This window comes from Camellia sinensis, unplaced genomic scaffold (assembly GCF_055761805.1).
Source record: "Camellia sinensis isolate YWXY unplaced genomic scaffold, ASM5576180v1 Unanchor4, whole genome shotgun sequence".
NCBI classification, from domain to species: Eukaryota; Viridiplantae; Streptophyta; class Magnoliopsida; order Ericales; family Theaceae; genus Camellia; species Camellia sinensis.
Genome location: NW_028129277.1, coordinates 10,592,127 through 10,616,757, shown reverse-complemented (window position 1 = coordinate 10,616,757; position 24,631 = coordinate 10,592,127). Strand labels below are relative to the sequence as shown.

At 37.8% G+C, this 24,631-nt stretch overlaps 1 protein-coding gene across 5 annotated transcripts in view; it reads left to right on the top strand.

The window, feature by feature from the left end:
- LOC114259356 (uncharacterized) overlaps positions 1–23,255 on the top strand; it is an 87,485-nt gene extending 64,230 nt beyond the window's left edge. For all 5 annotated transcript variants that reach the window (XM_028199413.2, XM_082912716.1, XM_082912717.1 and 2 more), the window contains 2 exons: positions 16,639–16,747; positions 22,230–23,255. In XM_028199413.2, coding sequence (XP_028055214.2) covers positions 16,639–16,747; positions 22,230–22,430 — 310 coding nt within the window. In that variant the 3' untranslated portion in view covers positions 22,431–23,255. The remainder of the gene's footprint in view (positions 1–16,638; positions 16,748–22,229) is intronic.
- The last annotated feature ends 1,376 nt before the right edge of the window (positions 23,256–24,631 follow it).

Sequence of the window (24,631 nt, the reverse complement as noted above, 5' to 3'; positions counted from 1 at the left end):
GTGGACTCGAAAAAGGAAACATCAGATGAGGGAGAGCATGCTTGAGGAGATAACTTATCCTAACTAGGGTCAAGAACATGGACAAAGGCCACACAACTAAAAATGCGAGGAGGCAAGGGAAAAGGAGATGTGGGATATAATAGAGAATAGGGTGATGTGTGTATAACACTAAAGGACATGCGATTGATAAGCAAACAAGCGGTGAGAACTGCATCGCCCTAAAACGATTTGGGGACATGCATATTAAACATCAGTGTGCGAGCAACATATAACAAATGGCGGTGTTTTTGCTCCACAATACCATTTTGAGAGGATGTATGAGAACAACTAGTCTGATGGATAATACCATGAGTATCACAAAAGGCAGTCACAATAGATTGCATATATTCCAAGGTATTATCAGATCGAAATATGTTAATATGTTTGCCAAATTAAGTAAAGATTTCATTATAAAACTTAGAGATGATGGAAGGCAAATCAGATCTCTGTTTTATGAAAAACAATAAAGTCATTCGAGAGTAATCATTCACAAAAATAACAAAATAAAAAAAACCATTAACAGTGGGAGTTCTAGGACCCCAAATATCTGTATGGACAACAGCAAACGACTCAGACACACGACTAACACTTCGACTAGGAAAAGAACTACGGTGATGTTTCCCAAATTGACAGGCTTCACACTCAATCTGAGAAACATGACTCAAACCAGGAACAACTAACTTGAGCTTGGCCAAGGAGGGATGACCCAAGCAAAAATGCCATTGAAGAGGAGATACAGTAGCACTCAACACAGTAGATTGAGGATTAGGAGGCCTCAGTGTCCAAAAAGTATAAGCCATCCTTCTCATGCCCCGAACGAATCATCTTCTTGGTTTGGAGGTCTTGCAAAACACATGAAGTAGGAGAAAAGGTTGTCAAACAATGGAAAGCTTGAGTCAATTGGCTAACAGAAAGCAAATTAAATGGAAATTTAGGAACATAAAAACCAGAAGGTAAGGAAAGAGATGGAGTGGGATGAAGACCCATCAGCAAGTATAATAGTATGATCAACAGGTCTAAGAATATCAAAAAGAGAGGAATTACCAGAGACCTGAGAACTAGCACCCGAATCTAGGGGCCAAGGTTGAGTGGACTTTAGCCACACGTAATATTACCTGAACTAGCCATGGTAGTAATAGAGGATGAAAGTAAACTAGGCCGAAGAGAATAGACAAGAGCAGTAAATCACTAATCTGAGTAGTGAGTGTCTCATGAGAATTAACTGGAGAAGCAACAGAGCTAGTGGACAACATGGAAGACTGTGAGGGTGGAACACCCATAACCTGATGGACATGGTCAGGTTTGCCATATTTCTACTAGCACTAAGGTTTAGTATGACCTTGGGAACCACCATGAGTACACTTGCGATCACCACGTGTACAAGAACCAGGTCAACTACTACCTCCACCATGGAAACCACCACGAGAATCACCTCTACGAGAACCCTGTGAACCGAAATACGAGCCCCGTGAACTAGAAGAACCATGAAAACCCTCGTGAGTAACCCATGATCATCACTACTCGAGACCAATGCAGAAGATGACAAAGTAGAGGACCTAGAGGTGGATTGTGCTTGTCCCAATGAAGAGTGTAACAGCCTAGAATATGCTGTTAAATCTGTAAAAATATATGTATTGATGATTATTGATTGATGTATTGATTTATTACAAGATTGATTAATTACAATTCCTATACAATCTATATATAGAAGAAAATGTGGTAGTAGGTGTAGTGGAGGTGATAGTGGGTTAGGTGAAGTGGAGTGTGTGGTGAAGTGGAGGTAGGTGAAGTGGAGTGTGTAGTGGAGTAGGTGAAGGTAAAGATGGGAAATTCTAACAGCCCCCCGCAAACTCAAGGAGGAGAGAAACTAACCAACTTGAGTTTGGAGAGAGTAACAAAACAAGAAAATACATAAAAATAAAAAAGGATAGGAGACACTGTATGGTCGTGTCAGACCGTTGGTGAAGACACTGTATGGTGGTGTCATAACGTTGTAGAGGACACTGTATGGTGGTGTCATAACGTTGTAGAGGACACTGTATGGGGGTGTCATAACGGTGTAGAGGACACTGGATGGCGGTGTCAGACCGATGTAGAAGACAGTTTATGGGGTCATGTCGGACCGTTGTAGAAGATAGTTTATGGGGTCATGTCGGACCGTTGTAGCAGACAATGTTGTGACAGTTGTTGTGACAGTTTACGGAGTCTTGCTGGACCCTTGTAGAAACTAACCGGAATCAATGTCGGGACAGTTTACAGAGTCTTGTCGGACCCTTGTAGAAACTAACCGGAATCTATGTCGGGACAGTTTACAGAGTCTTGTCGGACCCTTGTAGAAACTAACCGGAATCTATGTCGGGACAGTTTACAGAGTCTTGTCGGACCCATAAAGGAGCTAACCGGAATCAATGTCGGGACAGTTTACAGAGTCTTGTCGGACAGTTTACAGAGTCTTGTCGGACCCCTAAAAAGTAGCACCCTCAAAAGGTGTGCCCAATTTTTCAAAAAGGCGTGCCATCAAAAGGCGCGCCCACTTCATCAAAAGACGTGCCCGACAGAAAGCGTCGAGCCATCAAAAGGGGCGCCTGACACGCGGCGATGCACGTGATGGACAGAGCGCGTGTCGGCCTCGTCGTCTCTGTCTTTATAAATCAAAGCGAAGTCTGAGGCTTGGAAGCATAACAAACCAGTTGAAACCTCTTCGTTCTCTGTAACATTCTGTAACCAACCCTGCTCTGAAACACTCAGCAACCCAAAAAACATGGCTTCTTCTTCCCGTTCAGCTACCCAGAACATAGCCTCTTCTTCCCGTGGTCTGCTCACTCTCTTTCCCGACCTCAACGAGTCAACAAGAGAGATAACTGGTGCGGTGGCCTGTGAACCTCAACCAAACACCCCTGGTTTTGCTCCGTTGAACTTTCCGATGCGGTCGGTGGAGCAAAAAATGGCAGTGCAAACGGATATTGAAGCTAATCAGTATACATTGAAGTCCTGTGTTGAAACCATGACTGCGGTCACAAACTTGTCGAACTGGCTGCAGAGTAGGACAAATGAGGTGCAGCATTTAAATGCCCAACTGGCTCTGCTCCAACGCATGTATAAGGATGCGCGAGCAGAGATAAGTGTGCTGAAAGCAGAAAATAAGGAGCTGAAGCGGAAGGCCACTGTGATGTTCCGATTTGGAGGGCCGCCATATGCTGCAGTGGAGGAGCAGGGAGTAGTGATCATGCCCAGTGGAGTGGGAAACACGGAAGCAACACCGTCAAGGACTGCCCAGGACGGAGGCAAGAAGAAAAGACCGGCGGCAGAAGGTACAGTCTCACTGGCAAGAATCTGATCATTAAACCCTTGCAACTTAGGATCTAAGTCAGAGAGTAAAGAAGCCATCATAAACTTTTCCCAATGTTGCTTTTGTTTGCTCATATCAGTAGTGAAGGGTAGATGTTGCAATAACTGATCCCACTAGGTCTATAATAATCAGTGAGAGACCGGCTAGATTGGCGCATGGCAAAAATCTGCTCATATAACTCATAGATCCGAGAGACATTACTTGATTTGAAAAGACTTAGCAAGGGATTCCCAAATTTCCTTAGAGGAATCACAAAATTCCACGGTAGTAGCAACATGTGGTTCCAAACTATGCCAAATCCAACCCATAACGCAGGAATCCTCACTACACCAATCATCATAAGCTTTATCATCAGTAGGAGGAAGTTCGCTAAGGAAGCGGGACTTATTCTTACCACATAAGAAAATTTTACAGCGTGGGCCCAAGCCAAATAATTGGCACTATTCAATTTCTTGATAGTGATAGATTTAGGCATGTCCTCATCCTTGCCCATAGTTATAGCCTTAGTCTCAATCTCAACCATAATGATCAATTACACAAAATTCTCAACACGAGAGCATGAAAAGGGCAAAATACTTGCAAATAGTCAATACTCACAACAACTAGCACCAACAATCACCAATATAGACACTGAACTAGCTCAGAAAAGCAAAACTCCGTGACAAAAATAGGCAAGAGTGAGGAGAACTTAGGTCTGCCAACCAAATTTGGACCCAAATTAGACCAACACACCAACCCAATAGTAGAAATCAACAAATAGAGAACAAATGTCCCTTGCTAGAAGGATTTCAGCCCTTATATAGGAACTTTCAATAGGTAGAAATGAAGAAAACAGTGCTGCTGGACCAGAATGAGGCAATAATCGAACAAAATATCAACACAACAGTAGCAAAACCACAAATTAAGAGCAAGGACCACTAGGGTTGGTATTTTTGACTCCTAAGGTAGTGACTCCAGCAAGAAGAAACAACAAAAAGCAGTCCCAAACGCAGATTCGAAAAACAGTCCCAAAAAAACATGAAATACCTTCAAAAATCGAAAACTTACATCAATGATGATAAAAAAAAATCTACAAAAATCACCATAAACCCAAGAAGCAATTTCAAGTCAAGTGGTGTAGGTTTCGTCCGTACAGTGCTTACATCCTGCTGACGTCATTGTATGGCTGATGACATCAGCACGTCTCGATCACGTCAGATCGATCTGCAGAATTTGTGAAACACTTTCTGTTGAAGAATAGATAGCTCTAATACCAAGTTAGAATATAAAATAAGGAAGTTTAGGGTTAGGAAAAAGAAGAGAAAGGTATTTTTATATGTCTTATAATGTTATCCTCAATCCTACATCAGTACATTAACAAAATATATATAAAAATTCTAATATTGTAATATGACAATCATACCCCCAACTTAAGTAAATATTAACAATAGAACATAAATTACTATCCTAACAATGTCTTATCCAAATTTGATTGCGTATGTGCTAAGGAGGCTCTAAATCCTTGTACATTTTGATGTAAGATATCAAATTTTGAATATATCTCTTCGTTGGTGAACATGGTGTTAGAAAAGTATGTTATTAGTTGGGTTATTATTCGATTGTAATTATTTTATGTCTTAGGGCTCCCTTGTAATTATTAATCTTCATTAATATAAAAAAGGGATGATATCACAATCTTACCCTAATCCCTTTTCTCTTCTCTAAACCTACATGGTATCAGAGCCAACTCACCTCATTCTCTGTTAGCCTCCCAAGCCTCAGCTGACATCCTTCTCCCATCACCTAACACTAGTCGGTGCCTTTTCTCCCTTTTTCGACCTACCTTGGCTGATTTTGGGCCACACCCATGTCGTTCTAGGGTTCGTGGCTCACTAGCAGTGCTTGGGTCAGATTCATTACTCATCCTCTGTTCTTCTCTAGGCCTGTCGGTAGCCCTAGATTACTTTTCTAGGTTTGTCAACCCTCCTAGCTGTCCCTAGAACATTTACGGTCAACTCCTTGCCCAGTCCGTGTCCTTTTGTATCGATTGGTATAACCCTGATGACTCGCACTCCCGTTGTTTAGTCTGTATTGTAACATTATTCTCTGTTGCAGTGAAAAAAAAATGAAAAAAGTGAAAGTGAGTTTTTAATTCTTTAATTTTCTTAGTGGTCATCTTGCTCGTATTTCTCCACCTTCCGGGTTTGTGGTTGGCATTAGTTTTGTTGAGGGTTTGTTAGTATAGTATCCATGGTAGATTCCACTAGTATGTCCAATACTTCTCAGACACCTCGGAGTGACAGTTCCATTATACCTACTATAGCTGATAACACGAACCCTAGTCTTAAAATCACTACCTCTTTATTTAATGTTCAAAACTATCTAGCTTGGTCACAGAGTTTGACTATGTTTTTGAAGAGCAAAGGGAAGATGGGGTATGTTCTTGGCAGGATATAGGCACCCAACACCACTGACCCGAGTTATGACTAATGGGAGATTACTAACTCTTTGATTATGAGTTGGATTATTCATTCGATGGTACCAGAAATTGGTGAGAGCTACTTATCTATGGAGACTGCCTAGGATATTTGGGAGGTTGTGGTTGTCACCTATTCCCTCAAAGGGCCCACTATTGAGAGCTCTGTTCAAGGGGAGCAGAATGTTCTCCACTACTTCACCTTCCCCACCAACAGTTGGAAACGCTTTGATCACCTGTAGGACTATAAGCTTGTTTGCACTGCTGATTCAGTTGGGTACAGGAAGTTCATTGCACAGGAAAGGGACTTCAAGTTTCTGGCAGGTCTCAATGTGGAGTATGATTCGGTTCGGAGTCGGGTTCTAGGTCTAGACACTCCTCCTTCACTTCAAGAGGCATTCGCTTATGTACAGAATGAGGAGAGTCACCGGTCTACTATGATGTCACCTGTCTCTACTAGCCGCTTAGCATTACTGTCTACCTCTAGAGATGGCTTCAGCTTGACTCCCATCCAAGGTTTTGAAAAGCGATTGCGGCGACGCGGTAGCAGTAATCGGAACCATGCTTTTATTTTTTTTGAAGAAAACTTACCGATACGAATATATATATATTTTTGGTTCTTTCTAAATCACATTTATTGGAGTTTAAAATAAATTTTGATCAATTTTTGTTAATTTTTAAGTATGATCCAATATATTTCATATTTTCAAATCACTATAAAATAAGTTTTTTACATTTTATTTCAATAGTTAATGATTTTAAGAATAATTGATTTTAAATGTCCACAAATTATTTTTTACCAATACCTGAACAAACTGAATAAAAAGTATTCACAATTATTAAATGAAAGGATTATAAAATAGGGGCACTTTTACATAAACTCCTTTTCACCTACTTTCCATTTAGTCCACATTATTTTCTTATATTCTAATAAGTCCTATGAGTGACATAGTTACTAAAATACCCCTAATAATACACATTTACAGTGAATGTTTCGTGATGTGAGTGTTAACATGTCAATGTGAATGTTCATACTGTCAATGTGAACATTCACACGTCATTGTGAATATTCACATTATAAAATATGAATGTTCACATCACCAAATTGCTAACCGTTCAAAAAATATTTGTATGGGTAGAAATGTCCTTAAAATGCTTTAAATATAATGTTAGAATTTACCATCACCTACCACACACTTACCACCTACTACCACACCTACTACACCTACCACCAATTTACCCTCACCTACTCCTCACCTACTACCCAAACTCTCTCCTATATAATGAGCCACTCTGATTTGTAATACACAACAATCAGATAACAATCAATAATAATACATCAGTTATTTTTACATGGTATCAGAGCAAGGTTAAGAACCTATTCATTCAGCTTCACCGGCGGGCGGCAGCCTCGCCTTGGCCGTCCGCCGGACCTCTACACATACCAGACTATAACTTCATCTTCCTCTCTCTTACCTCTCTCTTACCTCTCGGCTCTCATCAGTGCCCCTATGACATCCAAGAATTTCTTCCTATCAGGAGCGAGTTTCATGGCAACCGTAAAACTTGAGCTGGCTAGCCAGCCATGCCATTTCGTCAGTGTCTTTCCGTAAGAATCACTGCAAGCTTGTGACATAGTCCAGTCCTGATGCTCCAGTAAGTTGCGGAACAATTCCACAAGAAAGTCCATGGCCCTTGTTAACCAAAGAAGACCATTGGTGCAGCTAGATGAAGCTTTTGCTGTCTTTGCTTCAATCTCTGCTTGGACCATGCTGTACAAGTGATTGAATTCTGATGGGTTGGACAAATACTTGTTTCAGCATCATCAGGAGCAGCAATACATCTCTCCCGCCGATGGAGTTGTTCCGGTGCAGGTCATCAACAACCTCCTTCATTGGTGGAAGGTCTACCTTGCTACGACGTAGACTACTCTGGATCTAAGCCTTTTCTGTACAATTTCAACTCTCATCAGTCTCTCAGCCATCTACAGATCCACATCCGCAACTAAACCTCCACCACCAACTTTCGTATGCATTCCAGGCTTTCTAGAGAAAATTAAGTTCCCTCTCGGTTGCTGAACAATTTCCATACACCTCACGTGGTGAACAATTTCCCAACACACCATTCACACACACACTGTTTAGAGAGAGAGCCCACTTAACTTTCTTTTTCTTTTTGTTTTATTATTTTACTCTATCTTTTGAAAACCCACTTAACTTTCTTTTTCTTTTTTTTTATTATTTTACTTCCTCTTTTTGACATGCAACCGAAACACCATTGATTTGCACTTGTCTCTCCTCTCTCTCTCTCTCACTTTACACCCACACCCACACCCACGTTACACTTTACTTTTATTTTAATATCTATATATTTTTTTAAACCAAAAAAAAAAAAAAAAAAAAAAAAAAAAAAAAAAAAAAAGAATAATCTCTATATCTACCATTGTTCGTGAGCATCATTTTCTTTCCCTTTCTCTTCTTTTTATTTTTTTATTTGTTTTATATTCCACCTCTCAAAATGTTTTTCCTATCACCCATCCAGCGCACATGGTTCTGCGTTCCAAACAAAAAAAAAACACAAAAAAAAAAAAAAAAAAAAACAAACAGACGAAGATGACCTGTACACCAAACTCCTTTTATTCATGTCGGGGCTCACCCCGTTCACCATTTTACATCAAAAAAAAAAAAAAAAAAAAAAAAAAAAAAAAAAAAAAAAACACCAACACAAACAAAACAACACACCCACAGTGGGATTTTTCTTCTCTACTTTACTGCAGGTCTCTTCTTCTTGCCTCCGTCCTGAGCCGCCCTTGACGGTGCTGCCTCCGTGTTTTCCACGCCGCCGAGCCCGTTCACTCCCCCATACTCCTCCACTGGCGCATATGGAGGCCCTCCAAATCGGAACATCACGGTGGCCTTCCGCTTCAGCTCCTTGTTTTCTGCCCTTAGCACGCTTATCGCTGCTCGCGCATCCTTATACATGCGTTGGAGCAGAGCCAGTTCGGTGGCCTTCCGCTTCAGCTCCTTGTTTTCTGCCCTTAGCACGCTTATCTCTGCTCGCGCATCCTTATACATGCGTTGGAGCAGAGCCAGTTGGGCGTTTAAATGCTGCACCTCATTTGTTCTACTCTGCAGCCGGTTTGACAAGTTTGTGACCGCCGTCATGCTTTCCACACATGCCTTCAACGTATACTGATTGGCCTCCACATCTGACTGCCCTGCCATTGTTTGCTCCACAGCCCGCATCGGAAAGTTCAACGGAGCAAACTCCGGGGCGCTTGGTTGAGGTTCCAGTGCCACCGCACCAGTTCTCTCTCTTGTTGACTCGTTGAGGTCGGGAAAGAGGGTGAGCAGTCCACGGGAAGACGAAGACGAAGCCATTTTCTGGGCAAGTATTACAGAGTTTCTCTCTCAGCAAAGGAAGAGTTTTTCAGGGGATTTTCAGAAGTTTTTTGTCTGCCTCAGCCTCAGCATCAACCTTGGTTAAATAGCCGAGGCAGCCACGCGCATCGCGCGCCTCTTGCCACCAGCCGACAAACGGGCACGCAAGCCAAGGCGCCCACGTGCCTCGCCATCATGTCCGGCACACCTTTTGATGAATTGGGCACGCCTTTTGATGGCACGCCTTTTGACAGATTGGGCACACCTTTTAAGGGTGCGACTTTTTAAGGGGTCCGACAAGACTCTGTAAACTGTCCCGACATTGATTCCGGTTAGCTCCTTCATGGGTCCGACAAGACTCTGTAAACTGTCCCGACATAGATTCCGGTTAGTTTCTACAAGGGTCCGACAAGATTCTGTAAACTGTCCCGACATAGATTCCGGTTAGTTTCTACAAGGGTCCGACAAGACTCTGTAAATTGTCCCGACATTGATTCCGGTTAGTTTCTACAAGGGTCCAGCAAGACTCCGTAAACTGTCACAACATTGTCTGCTACAACGGTCCGACATGACCCCATAAACTGTCTTCTACACCGTTATGACACCACCATGCAGTGTCCTCTACAACGTTATGACACCCCCATACAGTGTCCTCTACAACGTTATGACACCACCATCGAGTGTCTTCACCAATGGTCTGACACGACCATACAGTGTCACCTATCCTCTTTTATTTTTTATGTATTTGCTTGTTTTGTTCCTCTCTTCAAACTCAAGTTGGTTAATTTCTATCCTCCTTGAGTTTGCGGGGGGCTGTTAGAATTTACCATCACCTACCACACACTTACCACCTACTACCACACCTACTACACCTACCACCAATTTACCCTCACCTACTCCTCACCTACTACCCAAACTCTCTCCTATATAATGAGCCACTCTGATTTGTAATACACAACAATCAGATAACAATCAATAATAATACATCAGTTATTTTTACATATAATAATTAGGATTTGGTAGATAAAATGTTTAAATAATAGGACTTATTGGAATACAAGAATATCTTATGGACTAATTGGGATACAAACATTTGAAAAAAGATTTTCGAATAAACCTCCCTATAAAATAAAAATTGTGCCATAAATTAAAAAAAAAAAAATATAGAGAAAAAAATTCATATAAGAATTTTTCTTTGAGCTTGTATCACTTGAGTATTTATTCGTTTTTTTTTTTGGGAAAATGAAGCTATTCAGAATATTGTAAAAGGGTATAACGGTGTCTAACGGGTCGTTACGGCTGTTACGGTACCGCTATGGCCGTTACGTAATACCGAAACGGCTATTACACATATGAATTTCTGTCACCACTATGGCCGTTAAGATGAATTTAGTCAGAGTACTTCTCTCTCTAGTAGCTAAAATAGATTGGCCACTTCATCAGTTTGATGAAAAGAATGCCTTTCTCTATGGTGACCTCGAAGAAGAGAGATATATGGACATTTCTCCTGCTTTTGAGGATCATCAGAGAGAGGGTAAAGTATGTCGGCTTCGGAAGTCATTATATGATCTCAAACAGTCTCCAAGGGCTTGGTTTGAAAGATTCACTCAGGCTATGCTTAAATATGGCTTCAAAAGAGTCAGGCAGATCACACCTTGTTTGTGAAACATTCCTTACGTGGTAAAACTACAACGCTCATTGTTTATGTGGATGACATAGTTCTTACAGGTGATGATAGTGAGAAAATACCTTTGTTGAAGAAATATTTAGCAAATGAGTTTGAAATCAAAGACTTGGGGAGCTTGAAGTATTTTCTGGGAATTGAAATTGCTCGCTCCAAGGATGGGATATTTATCTTATAGAGAAAGTATGTGCTTAACCTATTGAAGGAAACTGGGATGCTTGGCTGCAAGGCCTGTGACACTCCACTGGAACCCAATTTGAAACTGGGGGATGATGAAGGAGGAGCAGCTGTTGATAGGGGGTGCTATCAACGTTTAGTGGGTAAGCTCATCTACCTATCTCACTCCCGTTCTGAGATTGCTGTTGCTGTCAGTGTGGTTAGCCAGTTTATGTGTGCTCCTCAATAGATTCATTTCGAGGTTGTCATAAGAATTTTGAGGTACTTGAAGTTTGCTCCTGGTAAAGGTCTTTATTTTTCAAAGCATGATCATCTTTGTGTGAAAGCCTATATAGATGCTGACTGGGATGGATGAGAGATCGACATCAGGATATTGCACATTTGTTGGAGGCAACCTAGTTACTTGGAGGAGTAAGAAACAGAATGTAGTTGTCAGGTTAAGTGCAGAAGCTGAGTTTAGAGTTATAGCACAAGGGGTGTGTAACCTCTTATGGATCAAGTTATTGTTGAGTGATCTAGGTATTGATCAGATGGACTTCATGCGGTTATACTGTGATAATAAGGCCGCTATCAACATTGCTTACAATCCGGTTCAACATGATAGGACAAAGCATGTTGAGATTAATCGTCACTTAATTAAGGAGAACTAGTGGCACAATATGTATTCCATTTGTGCAGTCTGGTGAACAACTCGCTGACATCCTCACCAAGGGAGTTGGGAGTAAGCCATTGCATGACATCCTAGGCAAATTGGGCATGAAAAATATCTTCGCACTAGCTTGAGGGGGAGTGTTAGTATAGTATATTATTAGTTGGGTTATTATTCGATTGTAATTATTCTATGCCTTAGGGCTCTCTTGTAATTATTAATCTCCATTAATATAAAAAGGGGATGATATCACAATCATACCCTAATTCTTTTTCTCTTCTCTAAACCTACACATGGGTCATGCGGTATACATTTTATATATATATATATAAATTTATTATTATTATTATTTTTAATTGGTTGTGTTGATTGTTGGGTGGGGCTTGGCTAGAGCGATTTGCAGTTGGGGTTGGCTATTTGGCAACAGGCTGGGGTTACACTTGGTTGGCTAGGATAAAGTGTGAGGTGGCGTAGCTTAGTTTTGTGGGAAGGTTTGGAAGGTTGTTGCTATTGTTGGGCAGGGGGTATTTATTTATTTATTTTTTTGGTTGGGAAATTACAAAAAAAAAAAAAAAAAGAAGAAAAAACCTAGGGTTTGACCCATATAACAAACCAAACCTTGAGTTTTTAATTGTTTCAATTTAAACCCTCAACTTCCAAATTGGTTACAATTTATACTATCCGTCATCTCCATTAAAAACAATAACAAAGAGGGATAATAAATCTGTAAATTTCCGCCATATACATATTATATATATATATATATATATATGCATGTATAGAAAGGTAATTATGAGATTTACGGATTAATTATTTTCTTTTTTTCGTTATTGAGTCTCATCCTTTTCGTCACGTTGTTGAACAGTTGCAAATTTCAAATTCTCCAACCATAAGAGTGATCAGAGGTTTATGAAAGAATACCAATTTGAAACTCCAAAGATGGATCATCTACCAAGTTAATTGCATATCCTACCTAGTTAATCTCAGAGATCACTCCGAGAGGCCTCTGTACAATTGGATCCCCTCTCTCTATGCATTATATATAATAATAAACTTATACATATACAATATAAATCTTCTTCTTCTTCTTCAACTTCATTTTCATCCACCACCGCCACCGCCACCGCCACCGCCACCCACAAATCCTCCACCACTTTCCCACCACCACATCGGCACATTCAAGTCCATCCCTATCCTTCCTCGTCCTTTCCCCCACCCATTGCCAACACGATCCCTCCCATAACCAGAAAAATAAATAAATCACCAGACGCACAACACAAATCAGATGACAGCAGTGGTGGAACTTAATTCACAGGTTAGGGAGCTTGTTGGTGAGAACCCAGATTTGCCAAAGATAGCAGTGCAACAACCGCAACCCATAAGCCTAGAAACATTGTCACGTGGACTCAAATCAACAGCTTCGGATCTCTCTCTTTTTCTCTCTTCGGAATCGATCTAAAAATGTGAATGTTCTCTCTATAACCAATCAGAGAAGCATAAAGGGTTAGGGCAGTGGAGGCAAGAGGAAAAGGAGGATGTGGAGGAAGAAGAGGGCACCGCTCGCTTGTAGGAGGTAGGGGTGAAAGAGTGTGATAGGGTTGATCCAATTGTTAGGCTCATAGTATGCTTGTAATGGATGGTTCTCATATAGGAAAGGGTCAATAAATGGTGATCTTAATATGGGGTGGTCAAGTTTAAAACTGTGATGAAGATTAAGCTGAAAAACAAATGAGTAAGGGCCACATGTATTGTAAAGAACATTTTTTGTTAAACAACTTAATGGAGTGGATAGAGAGTTGAAATTGTTATAAAATTGAAACGTTAGGGTTCAAATTAAAACAATTAAAAACTAAGGGCTTGATTTGTTAGATAAGTCAAAACTTGGTTTTATTTATTTATTTATTTTAATGAAACTAGATGTTGGGCTAGGCTGAGATTGGGTTCATGATTTATGAGAATGGGTCAGGTTGGGCTATAGTTGCTAAAGGGTTGGTTTTAAGTGGTTTTAAGTGATAGGGATTGTGGCCTGTTACGTGGGTTTATTTAGCTGGGTCCTAGATTAAATAATAGGGTCGAATGTGGATTGGGTCACAAGCTAGGTAGGGTGAAGAGGTGATATGGAATACACTTACCACTGAGAGTTGTTTCCAACTCATCGAAGAACGTCGAAGCCTTAGGCTTTCAACAGTTGAGGGAGGGATGACAATGCTACTAAGGCCTAGTAGAGATGGTGACCAGTGACCGTTAGCGTTGACAACGAAGGTGTGGCGCTGCCGGAAAGGGAGTGCAACGGCACTAGCGAGAGGTTTTGAGAAGCTTCACAAGAACTGGCGATCAGAAGGAAGGCCGATCAGTTTTTCAAATGGCACACCTAAGCACAGGAGGCACACTTGAGGCGCCTTGGACAACTTGATGCGAGGCATTGTAGGAAAGGGGCATTTGAGGTGACTGAGGCCGACACCACAAGCTCAACCGTAAGGCGAATGACTTATGTGCTTCATTTAAATTTTGGCTCTAGCCTTATGCTATGTGTTGTAGCTACAAGGAATCACGACCCCTTTCATATAAAATGCAAAACTTATGCTTTGAGCCGTAATGTTCATATCAATAAAAGCACTAGGCATTGACAAAAAGTTTTCGGATTGCAAGGTGGATATATGATATTTGGGATTCCTTTCAATGTAGGGAATTATGATAATTTTGGGGCACTGATTGAAGCTTGTCCCGGTTTAAAACCACAAAGTTACCATATGGTGTGAGTTCCTTATCTTAAAAAAAGGTGAATCATGTCAATAAATTGATGAAGGAACAAAAATAGTATTGGGCAAAGTATGGATGTTCTATAATGTGCGATGGGTGGACGGATAGAAGAAATATTGGTTTTTATTGGATTTGAATATGATGTTTTTTTTACTTTTGTTGGATGTTATGTTTGTGATTTTTAGAAGGTTGAATGTTATTTTAAAGAATTTTTTGGAATGTTGAATGCTATTTTTATTGTTTTTGGAATGTTGAACGTTGTTATATGAGTTTTGAAATTCTAGAAATATTTGTTTGTACTAAAAACTTTGCACATATTAAAATTTTGCTTATCTTCTACTACTTGAGTCTTGCTTTTGTGAGGCGTGCGACTCGCCTTGCGGCTCACGCTTAGTCTAAAATTTTGCTTATCTTTTACAACTTGTGCATTGCTTTGGTGAGGCATGTGCCTTGCCTTGCGGCTCACGCTTAGGCTCTAGGAGAAATAAGAGCCTTGATGCGCCTAGGGCTTTTTGAAACACTGAGGCCGATGATGTTTGCTGTTAGGGTTCCGACAATTTCTAGAGTTATGGTCTCAAATCTTGTTTTATGTTGTGGATGAGGGAGAGAGGGGAAGAGCGAACAGGAGATTGGAGCTTTTGCTCTAATACCAATTGATGTAATACGTAGTAGGAGGGAGAGAAGGAGAGAGATGAAGAGGGCCACAATCCTAACACAAACAATTGGCCACAACCTGAATCTCGATATCTCATTCAATGAAAGCTAACTATTATAATGGTGAGACCTAATATTATAGGGCTTAAAACCCTAATTCAATAGGAAATCAATTCCTAATAGAAAAATGAAGCAAATATTATTAGAACTCCTAACCAAATATAAAATTTAGGAATTGATTAAACTATATGTTTAAAACAAATATAAAATATAAAATAGTTTAAAACTAATATAAAATAGTAGAATAATAAATTATGAAGACATTCATGAAATCTCCATGTGCACACATTCCACATCTCCTTTGTTTTCAAAAAAGCCTTTCCATCTCCCAAATTATTTTCTTCTTGTTTTTTGGCACCCATCTTGTCCCATCCTCCCACACCATTATAAATATGCAGCACCTATTCATTCAATCTCCAAATCCATAAAACAGTTCATATTTTCTGAACTTTTTGGTGTTACCAACTTGTCCATCTAGGTGCAACTGTGATTTCCAGTGTTAATGTTCACTTGTTCTTATTAGAAATAAAATTTCTCCAGTTGTTCTTCAGTTGAAAGTGTTCTTCATTTTTGTGTGTTACGTCTTGGGCTAGTGTTGTTTGAACACTGTCAAGAAATGACAATTTGGTGCCATCCAATTTTCATCTTTCTCTGTGGAGGTATTCCTCTTGTTGTTTGGTTAGATAATACTTAATTTAGGAGATGAGGGATTATATTTCTGTCCTCTTGTTTGGTTAAACAAGACTTATAAAGGGAAGGGAGGTGTAAAAATTGAATATTTAACCTTTAACTATTAAAGTGGGGTATGCTAGGTTAATATATTCTTTTATGACGAGCAGTTCACTTCACCACCGTTTCCTCCCAATGTTGGAGGAGAAGAGAAGTGCTGAAAAATGTTAGCCCTCTCTCCTTCACAACCCCTTCATACACTTCCTTCCCTCGCTTCAAATAATCCGTAGTGATAACTAGCTTTTCCCTGCCAAATCCTTCACTTCCCCTCCTAGTCCCTCAATCCAAATGGAGTGTACAAGCCTGTCCAAGCTGTATGACCAATCTCTAGTTTTATATATGTATATTTTGCAATGGCCATTTGATCTCTCAGTTTTTATTTATTTATTTATTTTTTAATCAAAGATTGATATACCCTTTGAAATGTGTTACTTTTTGAAGATGTTTCAGTCAGCCTCTTTCTATAACTCCATACCTGCTGAATTTTTCAAGCATTTTAAGCTCAGGGTTCTACATATATACATATATATATTTGACTGTCTGTCTTCGATTATATCATTTAAATGATCTAACAAGGCTTTTATACAGACGTGGAATCTATATTTTGATGCTGCTTAGCATTTCATTATCACTTCTACTTTTCTGTAGCTAAATTCATTCTGGTTTATTGGATTCTGCTTGATAAATGGCTTGTTTTTGTAGGGAAGAACATGAACTTTTAGAAGCTGTGCAAGCTAGACTGGCAGTTCATCCACTGACTGCGCCTATTCTTGGAAATGATCATAATGAGTTTCGCAGCCGAGAAAGTTCGGTAAGAGAAGTGGAAAATAATTTTGGTCTTACCACTAGAATATTTTCGGTTTGATGAATATAAAATCGAATGCTCATTGGGAAGCTAGGAAGCATTGACATAGACATAGGACATGGTGATTTCAAAAAAATTGGGGACAGAGACACTGCAAGGACACAACAGTAGAAAATATTTTCTTATATATTTTATTTGCTATGTAGACTAATACTACATCCACAAACAATCAAAATTAACAAAAACTAACACTAATTATAATAATAATAATAAAAAAAACCCCACTCTTAAGTTAATTATCATTTGTCTTTTTTCGAATGATCTATTAATTATTTAGATCTAAGAAAAAATTAATAAACATTGAACATCCAACCGAAAGCACTAAAGAAGAGGGGGGGGGGGGGAATCTAGTTGGCGTGCTCCCAACATGTCCCGTGAAAAAATTAATTTGATTGCCACACGGCGTATCACATATGTGTCCTTGTGTTTGACACCGCCTATGGCACATGTTTTGGAGTGTCGGTGTTTCATAGGTGGGAAGTATATGGTCATTTTTTTCTTAATCTTATAGGAAACTTTGAAGCTTGCATTGAGAGCTTTATTAACAAGCCATGTATTCTTGTGGAAGAACAAATTCAAGGGGAAATTAGAAAGGCTAGCTTGATTGACAAACACTAAAAATTGGGATGATTAGAAGATCTTGGAGTTGGACCGTGTGGCAATACCTATTAAACTAGAGAGTGGATGGAAAAACGATAATACATAAGGTCTATATTGTTTGAAATCCTGCTACAACATCTATTTTTTACCACATGGATAACAATCCATGCAAGAAGGGGGTGCCCACCTCCCTTGTGAGTGGGCAGTCATCCATGAGGTAAAAAAAGAGGTGTCTCTTTAATGTTTCGTCTGTGCATGCATTACGGTTGGATTCATATGGTCCACAATATGGGAGTAGTTGAATTTTATAATATAACAATAAGGTTGCATTATGGAGAGATAACAAAAAGATAGGAAAGAGAAAAGAAAGAACACAAAGGGTTAAAGTGGTTCAGTCAGTCTTGGCCTACGTGGTCCACTTATGGGCTACATCTTTCATTCATTCAACTTGATGCTTTTGTGTACATGATACACCATATATATAGGGTAAGAGATTGTCACAACCCCATCCCGGCCCAAACAGAATAGTGTAGTGATTGGTCAGTAGTAGTGGACTACCAAAGGCCTAACTTTCAAAACAAGTTGGACTTCTATGATAATTGGGGCAAATTTTGCATTTTCGATTGTGGAAGCCATTATTTTCTTATATTGAGTCCATTTAAAACATTCATTCAGAGCATTGCATAACTATATAGAATGAAAGTATACATTCCTCTTGGATTACTATCTTGCATTATTACATGATCTATACAACAAAAGTAAAATATAGCGCTTATGACAAGCTTTACAAAACCAGCACAAGCACAAGACCAACTTTAATCAACTTCTCTTTGTAATTGAGCTCTTCATCACCTACATATATATATATATATATAAGGGAGAGGGTGAGCCATTGCCCGGTGAATAGTAATATAGTAAAGTGGTAGTGGATGAACACCGATTATCTTTAACAAAACTAAGCACAAGGTTATAGTTTAAACATAGCATAATTTGATCGTGATAGAACAAAGTTTAACTTGCAAGCATATACATAGCAATGAACATTCCAAAGGCTTTGAGAACATCAAGGCCCACACAACGGTGGCAAGAGGAGCTCAGTTAGCAAAAGGTTATTGGCATGATTTCCCAATAACAAAGACAAGATCTAAGGTGTCATCTTAATACATGATACAAGAATATAGGATGTTCATTTATGATAAAACAATAGCTTAACTTTCATAAACATAGCATATTAAACATAATTTTACTACACTACTACTCACAAATGGCTCTTGAACAAGGGTTTTTCCTTCAAAAGTGCTTGACCTACACAAACAAGCATATAAAGATCGATAAAGCAAAATACAAAACAAATTTGTCAACTGAACTTCAATTTTCTTTCTTAATTAGTCTTATTTTAAGTCTGTTTCTAAGCTTTAATCAATTCTATTTTAAGTCTCAAAAGAGTATAATGAGATCTGGTGCATCAAAACGCGTGAAACTAATGAAATCGGGTAAATGTGATGGCAAATCCGCTTGGGCGGATTTGTTAAGCTTGGAAAATCCGCTCATGCAAATTGAGGCAGTGACCACCATCGACAGTGTAATTTCAATCTGCTCATGCAGAATTTATGGCCACACGGGCAGTTTCAAGCAGGCAAAACGAATTAGTGTGTGTTCTTGGTGTTTTTTATTTATTTGTTCCACCCAAAGCTTCAAATCATGATAGTTCAAGTCTTAAAACATAAATTAATGACAGGAAATCCATGGAAAAATATATGTAAGCAGGAATTCAAGATTCAAACCGAATCAAAACATGATTTTCACAACAAATCTTCAAACTTATTTTCTTTTCCAACCTTTTTCTTGTTTGTTCCAAAACATGAATTTAACCTTCCGAAAACTATTGGAAATCATGAGGAAACATGAGGGTTTAGCTTTTTTATGCAATAAACATCAAAATCAAGATCAAAATGGCATGAATTATGGCCACCTAGCTTGTTCTCCAACTTTCTCATCTCTTTTCTATTCTTCTCCTCTTAACTTCATTACTAACCCAAATTAATCCTAACTTCTTCTCAATCTTAGATGGTAGGTAAGATTACTACAAGAATTAGGGCTCAAAACTTACCTTAGGATGATAAAGATGGAATCCTAGATGAATTCTTCGAGCTCTTTTCTTTCTCCTTCATTCTCCTTCTTTCTCCTTTCTTCTAGCTCATTCTTGATCCTACAGATTTTTCTTTCTTGTTTTGGTTTTATTTGAGGCAAGCTAGGACAAAAGGGTGGCAAGGACAAAAGGCTAGGTGGGACAAAAAGGGTGGTGTGTGTTTGCTTCACCAATTTCCTTAATCCCATCATTAGTTTAATTAATCAATCTTAGTTATAATTAATCAAGGTTAGTCTCTAATTAATCAAGGTTAAACTTAATCTTGCTTCACTTAATTAATCTTGATTAAGGCTCTTTAATCTTACTTAATTAACACTAATCTTGATTAGCAAAATAACAATTAGCAAATGACAAGCACATCAATTTGAGGCATTTAAGCTCCTCAATTAGTGCATAGGCACATCCTAGCAATCACAAATTTTAAACCTAAGGTGTCCCCAAACTCTTAGCAATCTTCAAGTATTTCTCTTTTCAAGTTTGTTTTATCAAGGCATGTCTTTTATTTCTAGGTTTCTTGTCAATTGCATTCATCTTTTAAAATTTTATCTTATCAATTTGTACTTCTATTTTTAGAGTATTGTAAGGTAATTAAATTAAGGTAAGTATTCGGTCATGTCATGTAAAAAGCACTTTTGATGTGAGACTCGCTTGCTATGCTCAAAAGGTGGTTAGTTCCTAAGTCTTAACAGTTAATAGTGAGATCTTCATGTTCAAAGTTCCCTAACTACTCATTTCTAAGCGTCACTTTAAGTATGTGTAATGAAATAATTAATTTGACTTAGGGTATTCAAGGATGGATAATAATATTGTTATAGCACGTCGCGTTCTTTGGGGTGTCACAGAGATATAATTAAATTCCTTTAGTTAAGGGAAAATCAAAGATACAAAAAATTGTGATAAATACAAATCATGGAATCTCTATATATCTTGATATATTCCATATCTTCTCCTATCTTTATGAGCAAATTTCACTTTACCCCCTTGTGGTTTGGGCTATGAAGCACGGATACTTCAAATAGGAAGACGTATCCGTATCATATCCGTATCGGATACCGATACTCCTCGGATACTTACGGATACGTATCAGATACTTATTAAAAGTATCGGATACTTTTTAATTAATTTTTCATTAATTTTAAAGTATCGGATACTTAGTTTTGAAGTATCGGATACTCTAAGTCACATATTATCGGATACTTCTTAATTAATTTTGAAGTATCAAATGCTCCAAGTCACATGTTACTCCTGTTATGAAATTAGAATTGTATCATTTCTTGCATAACATCATAATATAATATAATTGTGAGGATAAATAGAATATTTTTACAATATTTTGCTTAGTTTTTTTATAAAAATAACATAGTAGGCTAAAGTAATAGAATTCATCAAATTGACATATCTTCATTGTATCATGCATGTCCTCTATAACTACATAAAGTAAGGATTAATAAGATAATATAACAATAGTAAAATTAAATATCAATAAATAAATAAGTAAATAAACTTGCATAGAATATTTTTGACTAGTGCAAGAGGAAAAAGCATAGGGTCAAGCTGTGGATTGTTTTGATATTATAATATCAACATATTAGACTTGATGTTGAAATGAAATATTTGCAAGACCTATTGAAAATTTAAAAACTAAACTAGCTAATGCCTTAAATTAATACCTAATTCTTAAAGATTAGTATTTTGCATCATAAAGTTATTGTGGTTTCTCAACATTCTTGAGTTTATGTGTAACTCACTACTAATAATTTATATATTTTTTATTTTTTATTTTTTATAAACGTATCCTAGCTGTACCCGTATCTTACATTTTTTAAGTTTTGCTGTATCGCCGTATCCGTATTGTATCGTATCCGTACCTCGTATCCGTATCCATGCTTTCTAGGATTTGGGCCATGTGTGGATTTGCGCCATTGTCATTTGGAAGTAACCCTATAACCCCCATGTGGTTTGTGATGATAGGAGGTCTACCACAGACTTTTGTACGTTTGTAGAAGGAAATTTGTTGACTTGGTGGAGTAAGAAACAGTCAGTGGTTGCCAAGTCGAGTGTAGGAGTGGAGTATCAAGTCATGGTGCATGGCATTTGTGAGTTGATGTGGCTCAAAGTTTTATTGGCTGACCTCGGATTGTTGGTGGTCCCATGCGACTGTATTGTGATAATAAGGCCACTATTAACATTGTTCATAATCTGGTTCAGCATGATAGGACTAAGTGCATCAAGATTGATTGACATTTTATCAAAGAGAAATTGAATAGTGGCATCATTTGTTTGTCATTTGTCACATCTAAAGATTAGTTAGGTGATGTGTTTACCAAAGGGTCAGGGTGTAAAGTGTTTCATCCTATTGTATGCAAGTTGGATTGGTGGTATGGTGATTCCTCATGTTATTTTTCCCTATTTTTTATTTTCTGTTTTTTCTTCTTTCATTTTCCCTTTCCTTTCCTTATTTTTCTTTTTCTTCTGCCAGTCTCCCAAAGCAAAATATTTGCTTACTAGTTACTGATGTTTGATTAAAAGAATGCAAGGAAACAGTTGTTCTCGTTGCATTAAATGGAAAATTACAATAACATTTGTTCTTAACTTTTTTTCCCCCACTCTTGTCTTCTTCTTCATTTTTTTTTTTTCCCTTTCCCCTTGCTATTTATCATCTTTACGTATTATTGACAGGCTGGAGTACCAAAGATACTTGACGGTGATATGCTTGCTCAGTTCTTGGAGCTTACAAATATGCAACAAGAGGCTGTACTGGCATTACCACTTGGCTCACCAGATAGGGTTATGTTTAATTCAAAGCCCTCTTCACCTGTGCCAATTACTGTTAACCAGGTCGTGCGGCTTCTTGAACGAGTTCATTATGCCCTAAATTGAATCTCCTCTCTGTGGTTTGTTTCCATTCTCTTCCTTCTGATTCTCTATGAATGGTTGGTTTTCATGCACTTCCTCCGAGAGCAAATCAAGTGAAGCATTTAAATACCAAATGGAGAGGAACACACAGCGACATGTATATCTTCACTCGGTTCCTATTTTCCAATGATATGATGAAGTAATGTGCTTATACAAGAAAGATATGCACCTCAAATCAGTTTCTTACTCTATGTACGTACAGACAGACAGTTTGTGTGGTTGCATAAGATGATGATGATGACTCCTTCAAAACCTCTCTCAGATCTAACCAGTGATTGGCCGGGGACCATATAAAGATAAGATTGTATTTTGCTGGGATGACAAACTGCTAACTGGAGAAAAGTAAATCAATATATGTATAAATCATGACTTGAGTTGAGTTGAGTTGAGTTGCTGCCCTCACCCATATAGTTGATGGATGCTTTTACTTAAAAAAAAGTTGTGGTTGAACGTTGTATTTTGTTCTCTGTGGGGAGTGGGGATTCCGCTTTCAGTTTTTGAAGGAAGGTTGGTTGGTTGGTTGGTTGGAACTTAGTCAAACTGAAACTTTTGGGTCCTCCTCCTCTTCTGGATAGAGGATAGGATAGGATAGGATAGGGTGGGATAGGACGAGTTAAAAAGTGTGCGAGTTCGTTCTTGGTATATCTATTTACTGGAGATGACCCGTGCCTAAAGGTACTTGCCACATTGACATACTGAAAATATGTATCATGTTGAAATTCTATTGGGTACAATTTTGGGGCAAAAATGTGTTGCAAGAAACTTTGAAAGAATTTTATGTTTTCTAAAGATTTTCGGAGTTTGTAGCATTTCTGGATAAAGGGCTTAAATGTCGTATAGAATTCCTAGTAATGCTACAGACCAAAAATTGTTCACAAATAAATACGAAAAACAAATGTATGATTTACATTAGTATAATTTACTTTCATTTTTAGTGTGGGTTCAACAATACGATTATTAAACCATATATTTCTTCCTCTTTTTTTTTTTTTTTTTTTTTATAGTATTTTTCTACGATTAAATTTTTGTTGGGTAACATTACTGAGAAACTCACATGCAAAAATTGACACAACCAGCGACCCAAATATAATATGAAACATAATTTTATTTTAAAAATTTTGTTGATGAAACGCAGTACAAATTGTTAGGTAGTGATATTTTTATAAATTTTATTTCACAATAGTAAATGTTTAATTAAACACATTATTATATATAAAAAATTTATAACAAAAATTAAACACTTCAAAAAGGTTCTGATTACAGACTTTATTTTTCCCTGGATATATTCTTTATCCAACTTACAGTAGGCATGCACTCCACACTTATTGTGAACCCGCACCTAATAATACAAATTAATAATAAGGGAAATAACTTGTCAGTGTAGTCGGAAATAAAAATTATCCAAAGATGATAAACATTATAAATGTTAATAATTAAAATCATAAATTTTTTAATTAATGTGATAATTTTTTTAAAGATTATCACTAATTGGTAATTTCTATTTAATAATATGTACCTAACAATACAATTATTACAATTATGAATCTATAATTTTTTTACATGATATTATATTGTTTGATTACATTAATTCTTTAAAAGTTATCATAAAATAAAATAATTAATAATTAGTATTTACATAGGAAACGATATAAAATTGTGACAAAAAAATCAATCATACATACCATTTCTCTTAAAAAAATTAAAAATAAAATTCAAATTCAAATTAGTTCGTGATGGCCTTTATGATCAGTAATACTAGGTATCATGAAAAGTCTTTCATGAAAATGATCATGAAAGATTTGTGACCTTTGGATTATACTTAAAATAAAACACCACATACTAATCAAGGTAATCCAAGGGTCACAAATCTTTCATGATCATTTTTATGAAAAGTCTTTTATGATCCCTAACATTTCTCCTTTATCATACACCATTTCTTGAAGCAAGCACCATCATATCATTGTAAGCGTTTTGACATCTCAAAATACCATCTACCTTCCTTTGGCATCCTATATTGCCAACCAGCAATAACTCATATCCATTACTCCACCAAAAACAGAGATGATGGAAGTTGGCCGAGTAGAAAACCATTAGGAAAATAAAGGTAGCAGCTATGACAGGTATTTGGAAATAGTTAAGGCCTTTGTGCTCAACAATGCTGGCGG